General features: G+C 44.7%; 2 protein-coding genes and 1 long non-coding RNA gene across 3 annotated transcripts in view; 1 reads left to right on the top strand and 2 right to left on the bottom strand.

The window, feature by feature from the left end:
- LOC140721496 (uncharacterized) overlaps window positions 1–15,993 on the top strand; it is a 1,502,390-nt gene that overhangs the window by 746,214 nt on the left and 740,183 nt on the right. The gene's annotated exons all lie outside the window — the stretch shown is intronic.
- The window catches only part of LOC140721492 (uncharacterized), a 692,273-nt gene that overhangs the window by 647,636 nt on the left and 28,644 nt on the right, over window positions 1–15,993 (bottom strand). The window lies entirely within an intron of this gene.
- LOC140721513 (uncharacterized) lies at window positions 3,589–14,972 on the bottom strand. Its single transcript, XM_073036330.1, has 3 exons — window positions 14,788–14,972; window positions 9,571–9,640; window positions 3,589–4,581 (listed from the first exon to the last, which is right to left on the bottom strand). Exons 1-3 carry the CDS (start codon window positions 14,970–14,972, stop codon window positions 3,589–3,591), a joined length of 1,248 nt encoding a protein of 415 aa, XP_072892431.1.

Below are 15,993 nucleotides of genomic sequence, written 5' to 3'. Positions count from 1 at the left end.
CTTTGACAGGACAGATTAGAGGGCTCGTCTAGGGAGACTACTTGGGTGGAATTGAGGAATGGGAAAGGTGTAGTAACACTTTTAGGGGTGTATTATAGACCACATAATGGGGAGCGAGAATTGGAGGAGCAAATTTGTAAGGAGATAGCAGATATTTGTAGTAAGCACAAGGTTGTGATTGTGGCTGATTTTAATTTTCCACACATAGACTGGGAAGCCCATTCTGTAAAAGGGATGGATGGTTTGGAGTTTGTAAAATGTGTGCAGGATAGGTTTTTGCAGCAATACATAGAGGTACCAACTAGAGAAGTGGCAGTGTTGGATCTCCTGCTGGGAATGAGATAGGTCAGGTGACGGAGGTATGTGTTGGGGTGCACTTCGGGTCCAGTGATCACAATACATTAGTTTCAATATAATTATGGAGAAGGATAGGACTGGACCCAGGGTTGAGATTTTTGATTGGAGAAAGGCTAACTTTGATGAGATGCGAAAAGATTTTGGAGTGGATTGGGACAATTTGTTTATGGGAAGGATATAACAAAGAAATGGAGTTAATTTAAAGGTGAAATTTTGAGGGTACAGAATCTTTATGTTCCTATTAGGTTGAAAGGAAAGGTTAAAAGTTCGAGAGAGCCATGGTTTTCAAGAGATATTGTAAACATGGTTCGGAAAAAGAGAGATCTATAATAAATATAGGCAGCATGGAGCAAATGAGGTGCTCGAGGAATATAAAGAATGTAAAAAGAATCTTAAGAAAGAAATTAGAAAAGCTAAAAGAGGATATGAGGCTGCTTTGGCAAGTAAGGTGAAAATGAATCCAAAGGGTTTCTACAGTTATATTAATAACAAAACGATAGTGAGGGATAAAATTGGTCCCTTAGAGAATCAGCGTGGACAGCTGTGGGGGAGATTTTGAAAAATTATTTTCATTGGTATTCACTAAGGAGAAGGATATTGAATTGTGTAAGGTAAGAGAAACAAGTAGGGTAGTTATGGAAACTCTGATGATTAAAGAAGAGGAAGTACAGGAGCTTTTAAGGAATATAAAAGTGGACAAGTCTCCAGTTCCTGATAGGATATTCCCTAGAACCTTGAGGGAAGTTAGTGTAGAAATAGCAGGAGCTCGGACGGAAATATTTCAAATGTCATTAGAAACGGGGATGGTGCCGGAAGATTGGCGAATTGCTCATGTTCTTCCATTGTTTAAAAAGGGTTCTCAGAGTAAACCTAGCAATGATGGGCCTGTAAGTTTGACGTCAGTTGTAGGTAAATTAATGGAAAATATTCTTTGATATGGTATATATAATTATCTGATTAGACAGGGTCTGATTAGGAACAGTCAACATGGATTTGTGCGTGGAAGATCATGTTTGACAAACCATATTGAACTTTTTGAAGTGGTTACTAGTAAAGTTGACGAGGGTAAAGCAGTGGATGTTGTCTATATGGACTTCAGTAAGACCTTTGACAAGATTCCACACGGAAGATTAGTTAGAAAGGTTCAATCGTTAGTCATTAATATTGAAGTAGTAAAATGGATTCAACAGTGGCTGGATGGGAGATGCCAGAGAGTAGTGGTGGATAACTGTTTGTCAGGTTAGAGGCCGGTGACTAGCGGTGTGCCTCAGGGATCAGTACTGGGTCCAATGTTGTTTGTCATATACATTAATGATCTGGATGATGGGGCGGTAAATTGGATTAGAAAGTATGCAGATAATACTAAGATAGGTGGCGTTGTGGATAATGAAATAGGTTTTCAAACTTGCAGAGAGATTTAAGCCAGTTAGAAGAGTGGACAGAAAGATGGCAGATGGAGGTTAATGCTGATAGGTGTGAGGTGCTACATTTTGGTAGGTCTAATGAAAATAGGACATACATGGTAAATAGTAGAGCATTGAAGAATGCAGTAGAACAGAGTGATCTGTGGGGCATAGATAATAGAATGATGGTGCATAGTCCCCTGAAGGTGGAATCTCATGTGGATAGGGTGGTGAAGAAAGCTTTTGGTATGTTGGCCTTTATAAATCAGAGCACCGAGTATAGGAGTTGGGATGTAATGTTAAAATTGTACAAGGCATTGTTCAGGCCAAATATGGAGTGTTGTGTGCAGTTCTGTTCACCGCATTATAGGAAAGATTTCAATAGAATTGAGAGAGTATGGAGAAGATTTACTAGAATGTTACCTGGGTTTCAACACCTAAGTTACAGAGAAAGGTTGAACAAGTTAGGTCTTTATTCTTTGGAGTGTAAAAGGTTGAGGGGGGACTCAATAGAAGTATTTAAAATTATGACGGGGATAGATGGATTTGACATGGATAGGCTTTTTCCATTGAGAGTAGGGGAGATTCAAACAAGAGGACATGAGTTGAGAGTTAGGGGGAAAAAGTTTAGGGGTAACACAAGTGGGAACTTCTTTACTCAGAGAGTGGTAGTTGTGTGGAGGAGCTTCCAGTAGAAGTGGTAGAAGCAGGTTCGATACTTTTAACAAAATGGATAGGTATATGGACAGGAAAGGAATGGAGGGTTATGGGCTGAGTGCAGGTTGGTGGGACTAGGTGAGAGTAAGCTTTCAGCATGGACTAGAAGGGCTGAGATGGCCTGTTTCCGTGCTGTAATTGTTATATGGTTATATAATAACCATCCAGAAATAATATTACAGGATAAACAAGCAGGACTAACTCCCTCAATAGATATAACCATTCCCAACACCCACATCTCCCTCGACCAACGGAGCACCTAACAGGTATTGTTTGTGTCATCAGTCAGACAACCGAATTATTTTCTGTCCATCAGCTTCAAAATGTTGCTACTCTGTTATTCGTTTCCACTCCCTGCTGCTGATTCCCTTCTCATGATCCGTTCTTACCCCAACCATTTCCCGGAGCCCCACACTCTGCCCTGTGCAGACCTGCCTCTGGTTTCTGACCCTGCTTCATTGAATATCCAACAGATGGTTTCCCATTCTGCTTTCAGTCTTTAGAGGACAGTGGTGTTCTCTAACAACACTTTAGAAGCAGGGAAAATGACCCATAATGTGGAAATGAGTCATGAATAAGGAGGTTAACTCCCAATGTCATTCTTCCAGAGCCCAGAGATTAGAGGGACGAAGGACATCTGAGACAGAACTGCAGTCAGCTCGACTTTTACAGTCTGCAGAGAATTCAAGGGAAACCTCTTCACCCACAGAGTGGTGACTGTTTGGAACCCATCCCACAGGGAGAGCGAGAGGGGAACAACAGGGGAGGATTTATTAGGACTATCGTGTAGTTGAAACTCTGGCAAGGTCCAGGCGGCCTGATTTGACTCTCTATTGTACACTAGGTGTGTTATAAATTCACTAAGTACCAGAGACAGAGTTTAAAATAGAACTGATTTATTTGTCTCAGATACAGAATATTAAACTCCAGTCCCATTGAAGGTGAATGTGCAGCAGAAGAAACTCCTCCCATGCCCAGTGACCAGGGTGCAGAACTGGGTGTAGTGAGCAGCAGCAATAATTGCAGAGTTCAGCACCGACAGTCACTCTCGAAATTGCATTCAGCAATGGTGAAGGACACACATCCAGTGAACGATCTCTCCAGTGTGAACTCAATGATGCACATTTGGTTGATTTGGCTGAGTGAATCTCTTCCCAAAGTCCGAGCAGGTGTCCAGAGTCTCCCCGGTGTGAACTGAGTAGTGTGCTCGCAGGTGGGATGACTGAGTGAATCCCTTCCCACAGTCTGAGCAGGTGAATGGCCTCTCCCCCGTGTGAACTCGCTGATGTACCTTAAGTTTATATGACGAAGTGAATCCTTTCCCACAGTCTGAGCAGGTGAATGGCCTCTCTCCAGTGTGAACTGAACGGTGTGCTTGTAGGGTAGCAAACCGTGTGAATGCCTTCCCACAGTCTGAGCAGGTGAACGACCTCTCCCCAGTGTGAACTCGCTGATGTGCTTGTAGATGGGATGACTGAGTGAATCCTTTCCCACAGTCTGAGCAGGTGAACGGCCTCTCCCCAGTGTGAACTCGCTGATGTACCTTAAGTTGAGATGACGAAGTGAATCTTTTCCCACAGTCTGAGCAGGTGAACGGCCTCTCACCAGTGTGTACTAACTGATGTCTCAGTAGGTGAGATGACAACGCGAATCCCTTCCCACAGACTGAGCAGGTGAACGGCCTCTCACCAGTGTGAACTCGCTCATGTAGCTTAAGATTAGATGACGAAGTGAATCCTTTCCCACAGTCTGAGCAGGTGAATGGCCTCTCCCCAGTGTGAACTCGCTGATGTATCTTAAGTTGGAATGATGAAGTGCTTTCTTTCCCACAGTCTGAGCAGGTGAACGGCCTCTCCCCAGTGTGAACTCGCTGATGCACTTTAAGGTTAGATGATGAAATGAATCCTTTCCCACAGTCTGAGCAGATGAACGGCTTCTCCCCAGTGTGAGCTCGTTGATGTAACTTAAGTTCAGATGACGAAGTAAATGTTTTCCTACAATCAGAGCAGGTGAATGGCCTCTCACCAGTGTGAACTGACTGGTGTCTTAGTAGGTGAGCTGACAACGTGAATCCCTTCCCACAGTCTGAGCAGGTGAACGGCCGCTCCCCAGTGTGAACTCGCTGGTGAGCCATTAGGGCAGATGACCGAGTGAATCCTTCCCCACAAATTCAATGTGCACTGACTGGTGTATCCAACAGGCAGGAAGACCGTCTCAATCCATTCTCAGCCACAGAACAGGTGAATGGCCTTGCCCATGGTGATCCTGCTGATGTACCTTCAGTTGAAATGACCGACTGAATCCATTCCCACAGTCTGAGCAGATAAATGGATTCCCCCCGTGTAAATTGACAGGCGTGCCAGTCGGTCAGATGATCGAGTGAATCCCTCCCCACAGTCTGACTAGGAATGATGATCGAGTGAATCACTCCCCACAGTCTGAGTAGGAATGATGATCGAGTGAATCCCTCCCCACAGTCTGAGTAGGAATGATGATCGAGTGAATCCCTCCCCACAGTCTGAGTAGGAATGATGATCGAGTGAATCACTCCCCACAGTCTGAGTAGGAATGATGATCGAGTGAATCCCTCCCCACAGTCTGAGTAGGAATGATGATCGAGTGAATCACTCCCCACAGTCTGAGTAGGAATGATGATCGAGTGAATCCCTCCCCACAGTCTGAGTAGGAATGATGATCGAGTGAATCCCTTGTTCCACTTCTTAAATATCTGGACATAGACAACAAAACAGCGTATTGTGTTCGACCTTCCCGTAGATAATTTCCTTGTCGTTTTTAACCTGAAAAAGATTTATAGTACATCAATGGGTGAAGGACAATATTTCAGACGAGATTACTTGAGATGTGAAGGTGTGATCTGGCATCACACTGTTACAGTGAGGTTCAGCCCAAGTTGGAGAGAGAAGTCATCTTCCAACTGGGCACAGTGCTGGTATCTGGAATGACCATCAAACTCTCTGATGCTCCTCCTGTCTCTATAAGAATGGGGCATTTCTGCCATCTCCAATCTGTGACCTGGCTCAGTTTGACTCTCTCCATTGGTATAATTCTCTGTTCCCACTGAGCTGCAAGAGTGCCTGGCCCCACAGTAACTGAAACACTCTCACACAAATACCCTTTGTTGACGTGCAGCTGGGATTTTCTTTTATCTACTGTCAATGTAAAGTGCCACAGTTTTGAAGCCATGTAAACATTTCCTGCCCAGATGAATGCGCACAGCTGTTAAAAGGAATTAAATGAATAATCATATTATTTCAGGTTCTTGTCACAGTCACAGAAAAGTACAACACAGAATCAGGCCCTTTGGCCCATCTAGTTTGTGTTGAACTACTTAAACTGTCTGCTCCTGTACCCCTACCATCCAGGTACCTATACAACCCTCTTAGAAGTTGAAACTGAGCTCGCATGGACCAGCTGGGTTTTCTGTTCATTCCACACCCGGATGACTCTCTGTGTGAAGAAGTTTCCCCTCATGTTCCCCTTAACATTTCACCTTTCACCCTTAACCCATAGCCTCTGGTTGTAGTCCCACCCCATCTCAGTGGAGAAAGCCAGCTTGCATTTACCCCATCTATAACACTCATAATTTTGGTATGCCTCCATCAAATCTCCCCTCAATCTTCTGCATTCCAAGGAATTCCAATTTTGGGGGATATTAACATGCGAGTGGATTGGGAAAATCAGGTCAGCACTGGATCTCAAGAGAGAGAATTTGTAGAATGTCTCCGAGACTGCTTTTTAGAACATTGTTGTTGAGCCCACTAGGGGATCGGCTGTACTGGATTGGGTATTGTGTGATGAAACAGAGGTAATTAGAGAGATGGAGGTGAAGGAACCCTTAGGAGGCAGTGATCACAACATGATTGAGTTCCTGTGAAATTTGAGAAAGAGAAGCCAAAATCCGATGTTTCGGTATTTCAGTGGAGTAAAGGATATTACAGTGGCATGAGAGAGGAACTGGCTAAGGTTAACTGGAAAGTGACACTAGCAGGAAGGATGGCACAGCAGCAGTGACTGGAGTTTATGTGAGAAGTGAGAAAGGTGCAGTACAGATATATTCCAAAGAAAAAGAAATTTTCGAATGGAAAAAGGATGCAACCGTGGCTGACAAGAGAAGTCAAAGCCAAAGTAAAAGCACAGCAGAGGGCATACAAGGAAGCAAAAATTAGTGTGAAGACAGAGGATTGTGAAGTTTTTAAAAGCTGACAGAAGGAAACTAAGAAGGTCATTAAGAGGGAAAAGATGAACTATGAAAGGAAGCTAGCAAATAATATCAAAGAGGATACTAAAAGCTTTTTCAAGTATATAAAGAGTAAAAGACAGGTGTGAGTAGATATAGGACTGATAAAAAATGATGCTGGAGAAATTGTAATGGGAGATAAGGAGATGGCGGAGGAACTGAACAAGTATTATGCATCAGTCTTCACTGAGGAAGACATCAGAAATATACCGGACATTCAAGGGTGTCAGGGAAGAGAAATATGTGCAGTCACAATTATGACAGAGGAAGTACTCAGAAAGCTGAATAGTCTAAGGGTAGATAAATCTCCTGGACCAGATGGAATGCACCCTCGTGTTCTGACGGAGGTAGCAGTGGAGATTGCGGAGGCATTAGCAATGATCTTTCAAATGTCAATAGATTCTGGCCTGGTTCCGAGGACTGGAAGATTGCAAATGTCACTACGCTACTTAAGAAGGGGGCAAGGAAGCAAAAAGGAAATTATAGACCTGTTATCTTGACATCGGTGGTTGGGAAGTTGTTGGAGTCAATTGTCAAGGATGAGGTTACAGAGTACCTAGAGGCATATGACAAGATAGGCAGAACTCAGCATGGTTTCCTTCAAGGAAAATCCTGCCTGACAAACCTAGTGCAATTTTTTGAGGAAATCACAAGTAGGCGAGACAAGGGAGATGTAGTGGATGTTGTGTATTGGGATTTTCAGAAGGCCTTTGACAAGGTGCCACACATGAGGCTGCTTTACTGTCGATGCAATGCTCCTCAGACAGGATGAAGAGGTCAATACTCCCCAATGCCATTAGGCTTTACAATTCAACTGCCAGGAATTAAGAACTTTTTATTATGCTTTTTGAGTAGTGATTTAGATGCATATCATATTATTACTGAGTGAATATGTATGTAATTAGTTTTTTTTTTGCTACAACAAGTGTATGGGACATTGGAAAAAAATGTTGAATTTCCCCATGGGGATGAATAAAGTATCTATCTATCTATCTATCTATCTATCTATCTATCTATCTAAACAAGATAAGAGTCCATGGAATTACGGGAAAGTTACATACGTGGATAGAGCGTTGGTTGATTGGCGGGAAACAGAGAGTGGGAATAAAGGCATCCCCATTGAGTCCTGACGAAGGGTCTCGGCCCGAAACGTCGACAGTGCTTCTCCTTATAGATGCTGCCCGGCCTGCTGTGTTCCACCAGCATTTTGTGTGTGTTGTTGTATAAAGGCATCCCATACTGGTTGGCTGCCGGTTACCAGTGGTGTTCCACAGGGGTCCGTGTTGGGGCCGCTTCTTTTTACGTTGTATATCAACGATTTGAATTATGGAATAGATGGCTTTGTGGCTAAGTTTGCTGATGATACAAAGATAGGTGGAGGGGCCCGTAGTGCTGAGGAAACAGAGAGTCTGCAGAGAGACTTGGATAGATTGGGGGAATGGGCAAAGAAGTGGCAATTGAATTACAATGTCGGAAAGTGTATGGTCATGCACTTTAGTAGAAGAAATAAACGGACAGTCTACTATTTGAATGGGGAGAGAATTCAAAGTTCTGAGATGCAATGGGACTTGGGAGTCCTCGTGCAGGATACCCTTAAGGTTAACCTCCAGGCTGAGTCGGTGGTGAAAAAGGCGAATGCAATATTGGCATTCATTTCTAGAGGAATAGAGTATAGGAGCAGGGATGTGATGTTGAGGCTCTATAAGGCACTGGTAAGACCTCACTTGGAATACTGTGTGCAGTTTCAGGCTCCTTATTTAAGAAAGGATGTGCTGACATTGGAGAGGGTTCAGAGAAGATTCACTAGGATGATTCTGGGAATGAGAGGGTTAACATATGAGGAACGTTTGACCGCTCTTGGACTGTACTCCTTGGAGTTTAGAAGAATGAGGGGGGACCTCATAGAAACATTTTGAATGCTGAAAGGCATGGACAGAGTGGATGCGGCAAAGTTGTTTCCCATGGTGGGGGAGTCTAGTACGAGAGGACATGACTTAAGGGTTGCAGGGCACCCATTCAGAACGAAGATGCAAAAAAAAATTTTAAGCCAGAGGGTGGCGAATCTATGGAATTTGTTGCCACGGGCGGCAGTGCAGGCCAGGTCACTGGGTGTATTTAAGGCAGAGATTGATAGGTATCTGAGTAGTCAGGGCATCAAAGGTTATGGTGAGATGGCGGGTGAATGGGACTCAAGGGGAGATTGGATCAGCTCATGTTGAAATGGCGGAGCAGACTCAATGGGCTGAATGGCCGACTGCTGCTCCTTTGGCTTATGGTGATTCCTGTGTATACACCCTGGAAGTCTCAAGAAATGATCATGAATCAGGCCCCAGATAGAAAAGAAAAACCAGCACAATTTGCTCAGTGTGTCCACAGTACTACACAAATGTTTAACATGACCCTGCAAGATTTATTCGGTCTCTGCTGTGCGATTCTCTCAGCTGATGAGGAGTGGAAATGGAAGGCAAAATTGAGATACCAAACCTATCAGGAGTTACAGGCGGGAAACCATAATGAGAATGAACAGACAGACCAGATTATTCAAGCCCTGGAAAGGGCTCTCCAGCAACCTGTAAACATCACTAAAGTACTTGAATGCAAACCTAAGCCTGGGGAATCGGGAGCAGACTATTGGGAGTGATTTGTGGCCTGCTATGGCACCTTCGCAGGAGACCAAGTCTTTAATGATGGGAATCTGTCCCCTCAGTTTAATGCCCTACTGCTCCAATGCTTACCAACTGAGTTAGCCAACATGATTAAAACAAATAATATAAATTGGCCTGACAATGACCGAAATCGAATGCGACAAGCTTTGGCATATTACTGGGACCTGACTTTCGAATCCCGATCAAACCCGAAGGGAATGAATATGTTCTGCCGGAAGAAGGACACGAGCGAGCTATATCTGGGGAACAGAAATGGGAACAAAAACCTCCCAAGGGCCAGATGGGGACAACAACCTGTTTAGAAATTGACAAGCAAGGATGCTTCCAACCATGAGTACCAACCCTCAGGAAGAGCCCAATGTAATATTGACAGTTGCTGGAAATCCAGTTCCGTTTATGATTGATATGAGGGCAACCACAACCACTCTCGATCAGGAAACAGTATCGGAAAAGGGATTCCAGTTATCAGACGCTACAATCACTCTGTCTGGGTTCGTATTCACGTACCCAGCCACTGCAGGTGGAATTCCAGGGGAACCAGTGTGAGGTTTCATTCACAGTCACCACCAGACGGGGGTGTAATCTATCAGAGACAGACTTGCTCTGTCTGCTGGAAGTCAAGATTTTATGCACGGACAAGGGTATCACCCTGGGACTAGTGAACAACCGACAGCTTCCCCAGTTTCCGAATCCCCAGTGGTGGGCACTTAATCTGAACTCCACCGAGTTTGAACCACTTCTGCTGGCGGCCAACCCCTATGTGACTCTGTGCTATGACCCTACAGGGTGTTCATTGAGGAAAGCCAATATTATGCACCCCACGAGGGAGAGAAGTTCCCAGTCACGGTGATTGGAGAGGATAAAGGAAGAGAGGGAAGTGCATTACTGGCTGAAGTTCCGGATTTCCTTTGGCGACAAGCAGAACTGGTGGTCCCCATACCTGAGGCAACGTTTTCTGAGGATGGAAGCTCTTTTGTGGATCCAGCAGGGAAACGATGCGATAGTGACAGACAGTGAAGTAATTGAGCAGGACTCTTTTGAAGCTTATGCATTTATGCATTTGGAATTGTACATGACTACGGGGCTTTGGGGATTCCTGACTTCCTCTGGCCACCCCATTAGTAATGACACCATTGTAGACAACTTACTCACCGCTCTACAGCTACCTCGAGTTTTGGCTGTTATTAAATGTGCAGCCCATACTGGGCAATTAGTTGATTACATTAACTGATTCAGAATTGGCTTGCCTGCAGAAAGCAGAGGGTTGTGGTGGAGGGAGTAAATTTGGATTGGAGGGTTGTGACTAGTGGTGTCCCACAAGGATCTGTTCTGGGACCTCTACTTTTTGTGATTTTTATTAACAACCTGGATGTGGAGATAGAAGGGTGGGTTGGCAAGTTTGCAGATGACACAAAGGTTGGTGGTGTTGTGGATAGTGTAGATGATTGTCAAAGATTGCAGAGAGACATTGATAGGATGCTGAAGTGGGCTGAGAAGTGGCAGATGGAGTTCAACCCGGAGAAGTGTGAGGTGGTACACTTTGTAAGGACAAACTCCAAGGCAGAGTACAAAGTAAATGGCAGGGTACTTGGTAGTGTGGAGGAGCAGAGGGATCTGGGAGTACATGTCCACAGATTCCTGAAAGTTGCCTCACAGGTAGATAGGGTAGTTAAGAAAGCTTATGGGGTGTTAGCTTTCATAAGTCGAGGGATAGAGTTTAAGAGTCATGGGGTAATGATGCAGCTCTACAAAACTCTGGTTAGGCCACACTTGGAGTACTGTGTCCAGTTCTGGTCGCCTCACTATAGGAAGGATGTGGAAGCATTAGAAAGAGTACAGAGGAGATTTACCAGGATGCTGCCTGGTTTAGAGAGTATGGATTATGATCAGAGATTAAGGGAGCTAGGGCTTTACTCCCTGGAGAGAAGGAGATTGGGAGGAGACATGATAGAGGTGTACAAGATATTAAGAGGAATAGACAGAGTGGACAGCCAGCGTCTCTTCCGAGGGGCACCACTGTTCAATACAAGAGGTCATGGCTTTTAGGTAAGGGGAGGGAAGTTCAAGGGGGATATTAGAGGAAGGTTTTTCACTCAGAGAGTGGTTGGTGCATCGAATGCACTGCCTGAGTCAGTGGTGGAGGCAGATACACTACTGAAGTTTAAGAGACAACTAGACAGGTATATGGAGGAATTTAAAGTGGGGGGGGGTAATATGGGAGGCAGTGTTAGACAGTCGGCACAACAGTTACGTGGATCTGTTTACGTGTACAGGTGTGGGGTAATTGGTGGGGAAGTTGTGGGGCTACTGGTGGAGTGGAAGGACGTTGGGGATGTGGGTTATCGGACACAGTGTGACCCGGGAGGATGGGTCCTATGGCAGATTAAGTTGTAAGCAAGGGAGGATCTGGTCCATTGCATCAGACAGCTTTCAGGAAGCAACAAATCTCTCTTTATATTAATCACTGTCTAATCTTGCTGCTAACACTGTGTTTGTCACAGAGCCCAGAGTCTGGGAACAGCTCGATGGTGGGAAGCAGATGGTGATGATAGAAGGCTGCTTATTGGAGTCAAAGCCCGTGCCTCGTGGAGCTCCCCAGGGTAACACCCATTGCTACTTGTCATCGATGTCAATAATCTGGTTGAGAATGTACAGGATATGGGTAGTGAGCTTGCAGCAAGTAATTTCAAACAATTACTTCTCTTTGCAAGATAGTAAATATAAACACCCCTCTTTCCCACTCCACACTCAGAACCGACCAAAAGCTACTTCAGAAGATGCAAGTTCTTCAAATGAGCAAACACTGAGGGAATGTGAGAGACTTTAAAGAGCTGGGACACTGACTATAGATTACCAGACCTGGAGTGATTGTAACTGGGTCTGACAGAGATAACTGATACATCTGGGCACATTCATTCTCACCTCAACTATTCCCTACCTTATTTTGTATAGATATGTAATGTGTAAAGGACCAGTGTTTGAGTAAATGAGACTCACCAGACTTTCTCCTGACTGAATCAATGGAAACCCTGAGTCAGATGGGTTCTCTCCAGTTGATGCTCTCAATCCTCGGGCTGGTTCACTTGTTGCTGTTCCCTCATCTTCAGTTGTGGTTTGCTTCCAGTTGTGGGTTTTTCTTCAAATAAATCTCTCACCGCAGGTCTAACTTTAATCAGAAAGACAATGAAGCACGTTAACAATACAAAGGAAAACAAAATATTTCTGCTCATTGAAATCTAAACATTGAAGACAAATATAATGATCTCAGTGAACAAATCTGTAATTGTCCCTGACACGTCACAAAACCCAATATGGGATAGGAAGGAGTCATCGTTCAGTCATGGTTAGATATAAGATGCAGGAACAGAATTAGGTGATTCTTTCCATTGAGTCTGCTCCACCACTCAACCATGGCTGAGATTTATTCCAACACCATATTCCTGCCTTCCTCCTGTAACCCTGAAGCTACTTAGCAATTATGAATATATTAATCTCTGTCATAAATATACCCAAATGACAGCCTCAACTACGCTCTGTGGCAACAAATTCCACAGATCAGCCATCTTTTGGCTGAAGAAATTTTTCTCATCTCAGTTTTGAAGGGAAGCATCTTTATTCTGAGACAGTGCTGCCAGATCCCAGACTCCCCGTCTAATGGAAACATCCTCTCCATGTCCACTGTATCCAGGCTTTTCAGCATTCGGTAGGTTTACTTAACCACCCCGTCCCCTTTCACCCCTGTCTGAACGCCATTGAGCACAGCCCCAGAACCATCAAATGCTCCTCATACATAAAGCCGATCAGTCCTGAGATTATTCATGTGAACCTTGTTAGCAACAACTGCACTGAACACATTCCCAAGTACAACAGACAATCAGGAAAATTAAACCATTCCAGAGTGAATGTAACAAAAAGTAACTGGAATCACCAGAATCGCTCAACAGGTAAGGAACTGCTGTGGGGAGAGCAACAAATTTAAGGATTCAGGTTCACAATCTTTTATCCGAATGGATTCAGAATTTTTCATTTTTAGTGCAGATCTCCAGCCACTTGAGTTTCTGTTTGATTTTCACTGTCTGACAGACAGGCGACAGTGAGGAAGAATTTCCAAACACAGTCCGAACACTGAACACCCCCCCAGGTTTATTTCTACTGGTTCAAACACTGAACAGCCCATTTACTCACAGCCTCTCCTTGTGAGGGATGGAATGGGAACTCATTCCCTCCTCAGACTGGCAGTCATTGCTTCCAAAGGAACTCTAGAAACAAACATCTGATCCCAGACCAGAAATACTCACTCAACACCTCATAAACCGGGGCAGCTTGATCCCCGGGTCCATGTTACTTGGATCTAACAGGGGTGCAGTGCTGCCGGAGCTCACCGGAATGCCACTCCAGCACCTCCGTAAAAAACAGTCAAAATAAACAAGCGGGGAATTTAACAGCGGCCGCACATTAAATCGAGGGAAACTTACAGAAGTGGGGGTTGGGGAGAGGGGTTGGTGGCTGGTGGGGAAAATACCAATAACATTAGGATAGGATATTTGATTGTTTTTGGTGAAATCCAGGAGCTGTGACTGTGGTGATCCGTGGATTACTTGCTAATACAAAACTAAATTTATCTCACAAACAACCCTATGGCTTCTAAGCAAACAACGTTAACTTGCTTGATAATTATATTTTGTGATAATTAGTGAATGCAACCGTGCGCTACTTTGTCATATTATTAAATCAAGTATTATATGTTTCATTGTACCAGTTATATACTGAAATGTTGTGATTGGCTATAATCTTAACTTATGTCTTAACTATCACTATATTTCTGTGGAGCTCTGGAATTCATATATATTTCTTTCATCTTGGTATAGTGCAAGACATTATAAAAAGCCATATTCTCATATATTTGTATATACACACACTTGTATGACCGAACTTGTGTACCTGCTCATTACATATATGTTACGTGAATGGGGCAAGGAAGTTGTTCAGTATATGAAATGAGCAGGTACAAAAATTGGGTGTGACATACAAGGGCTGATTGATAAGTTCGTGGCTGAAGGTGGAAGAAATCAATTTTACAAAACCTTTCCAGCATCTGCAGATTTCCTCGTGTTTACAAAACCTAGCTATTTTCAATTATCTGAAACAGAAAGACCACAAAAGTTATTAATTTCAAACTTTCTGCATAATCAATCAAAGAGTTGAACTACACGTGCAGGTACCGAGAGCTGTATAACTTCAGGCCTTCTAACTTTGGCCACGAACTTATCAATCACCCCTCGTACACCTCCGGCAGCAAAAAATTGGCAAAGCACCCCTGCTCCAGCCGCAGGTCTCAATGCAACCGGCCAAGATTTACACAATCTCAGGATGAACTCCGACTCACCCCCACTCGAATCGGAGAAATGCCAACAACAGATGCAGTGAGCAAACCGCATGCGTATAGCAGGAGGTTCTCCGCAGCACCACCGGTGGCCGGAGGTCTGCACATAGTCCACGGTGGCCGGAGGTACGCTCATTGTCCCCGGTGGCCGGAGGTACGCACAGCGCCACCGGTGCCCGGAGGTCCATGCAGCGCCACCTGTCTCTGGAGGTCCATGCAGAGCCACCACTGACCGGAGGCGGGAGGGACAACGGAGAGGTAAATCACAAACACGACGAAGTCCGCAGATGCTGGAAATTCAGAGCAACACAAACAAAGTGCTGGCGGAACTCAGCCGGCCGGGCAGCATCTAACGGGAAGAATCAACAGTCGACGTTTCCAGTTGAACCCTGTTTCAGGATTGAGATGGAATGGGGGAAAAATCTGAATAAAATCGGGGAGGGCGTGAAATGTCTGGCTGGAAGGTGACAGGTGAAGCCAGGTAGGTGGGAAAGCTCAAGAGCAGATGAAAATAGAGTCTAATAGGAGAGGAGAATGAAGAACAGGAGAAAGGGATGGAGCAGCGGACCCAGAGAGAAGTGATAAGCAGGTGAGAGGACGTGAAAAGTCAGAGAGGGAGTGGGAGGGAGGGGTGTGAGGGAAATTTGTTCACAGGAAGGAGAAATCGATATTCATGCTATCAAGTTGGGGAAGGGGGTACCCATACGGAATATGAGGTGCAGATCCTGGACCCTGTGAGTGGCCTCATCTTGGCACAAGAGGACACGATGGGTTGACATGTCGGAACTGGAATGGGCATCGGAATGAAAATGGAAATGGAAATGGAATGGACACCGGGAAGTCCTGCTCGGAGCGGAGAGTTCAACGGTTAATTTATTATCAAATCAGGTATCCATAAACAACTGCAATTTTTTTTCCTTCTCCAGAGTGCCACGAAAGAAAGAAAGAGCATGAAAGTCGTTCAGAGAAAAAAATCAAACTCCCACCTCACCCCCCGGATTAAGAAGAACAGCATCCCAATCATCAACCCCCAAAAAACACTCCTACCCCGCACAACTGCGGAGGAGCCGGTGTCACCAGTGTAGGGCCGGCCGCATCGGTAGCAGCGGACACAACGGGCGACCCCGGAAGATTCACAGGTGAAGTGTCGCCTCACCTGGAAGGATGTTTGGACAACGGAGACAGTTCGGCCGTCCGGCCCTTTCACTG

Source organism: Hemitrygon akajei, unplaced genomic scaffold, assembly GCF_048418815.1.
Source record: "Hemitrygon akajei unplaced genomic scaffold, sHemAka1.3 Scf000057, whole genome shotgun sequence".
Classification (NCBI taxonomy): domain Eukaryota; kingdom Metazoa; phylum Chordata; class Chondrichthyes; order Myliobatiformes; family Dasyatidae; genus Hemitrygon; species Hemitrygon akajei.
This window is presented reverse-complemented; position numbering and strand designations above follow the sequence as displayed.

Excerpts from the sequence above, each read along its gene's own strand:
- LOC140721513 (XM_073036330.1), bottom strand. The coding sequence starts at position 14,972 with ATGGACCTCCGGGCACCGGTGGCGCTGTGCGTACCTCCGGCCACCGGG. Across the intron at positions 9,641-14,787 it reads TTTCTCCGATTCGAGTGGGG|ATATAGCTCGCTCGTGTCCT; the intron begins GTGAGTCGGAGT and ends TCTGTTCCCCAG. Across the intron at positions 4,582-9,570 it reads GGTTTGATCGGGATTCGAAA|CGGCCGTTCACCTGCTCAGA; the intron begins GTCAGGTCCCAG and ends CACACTGGGGAG.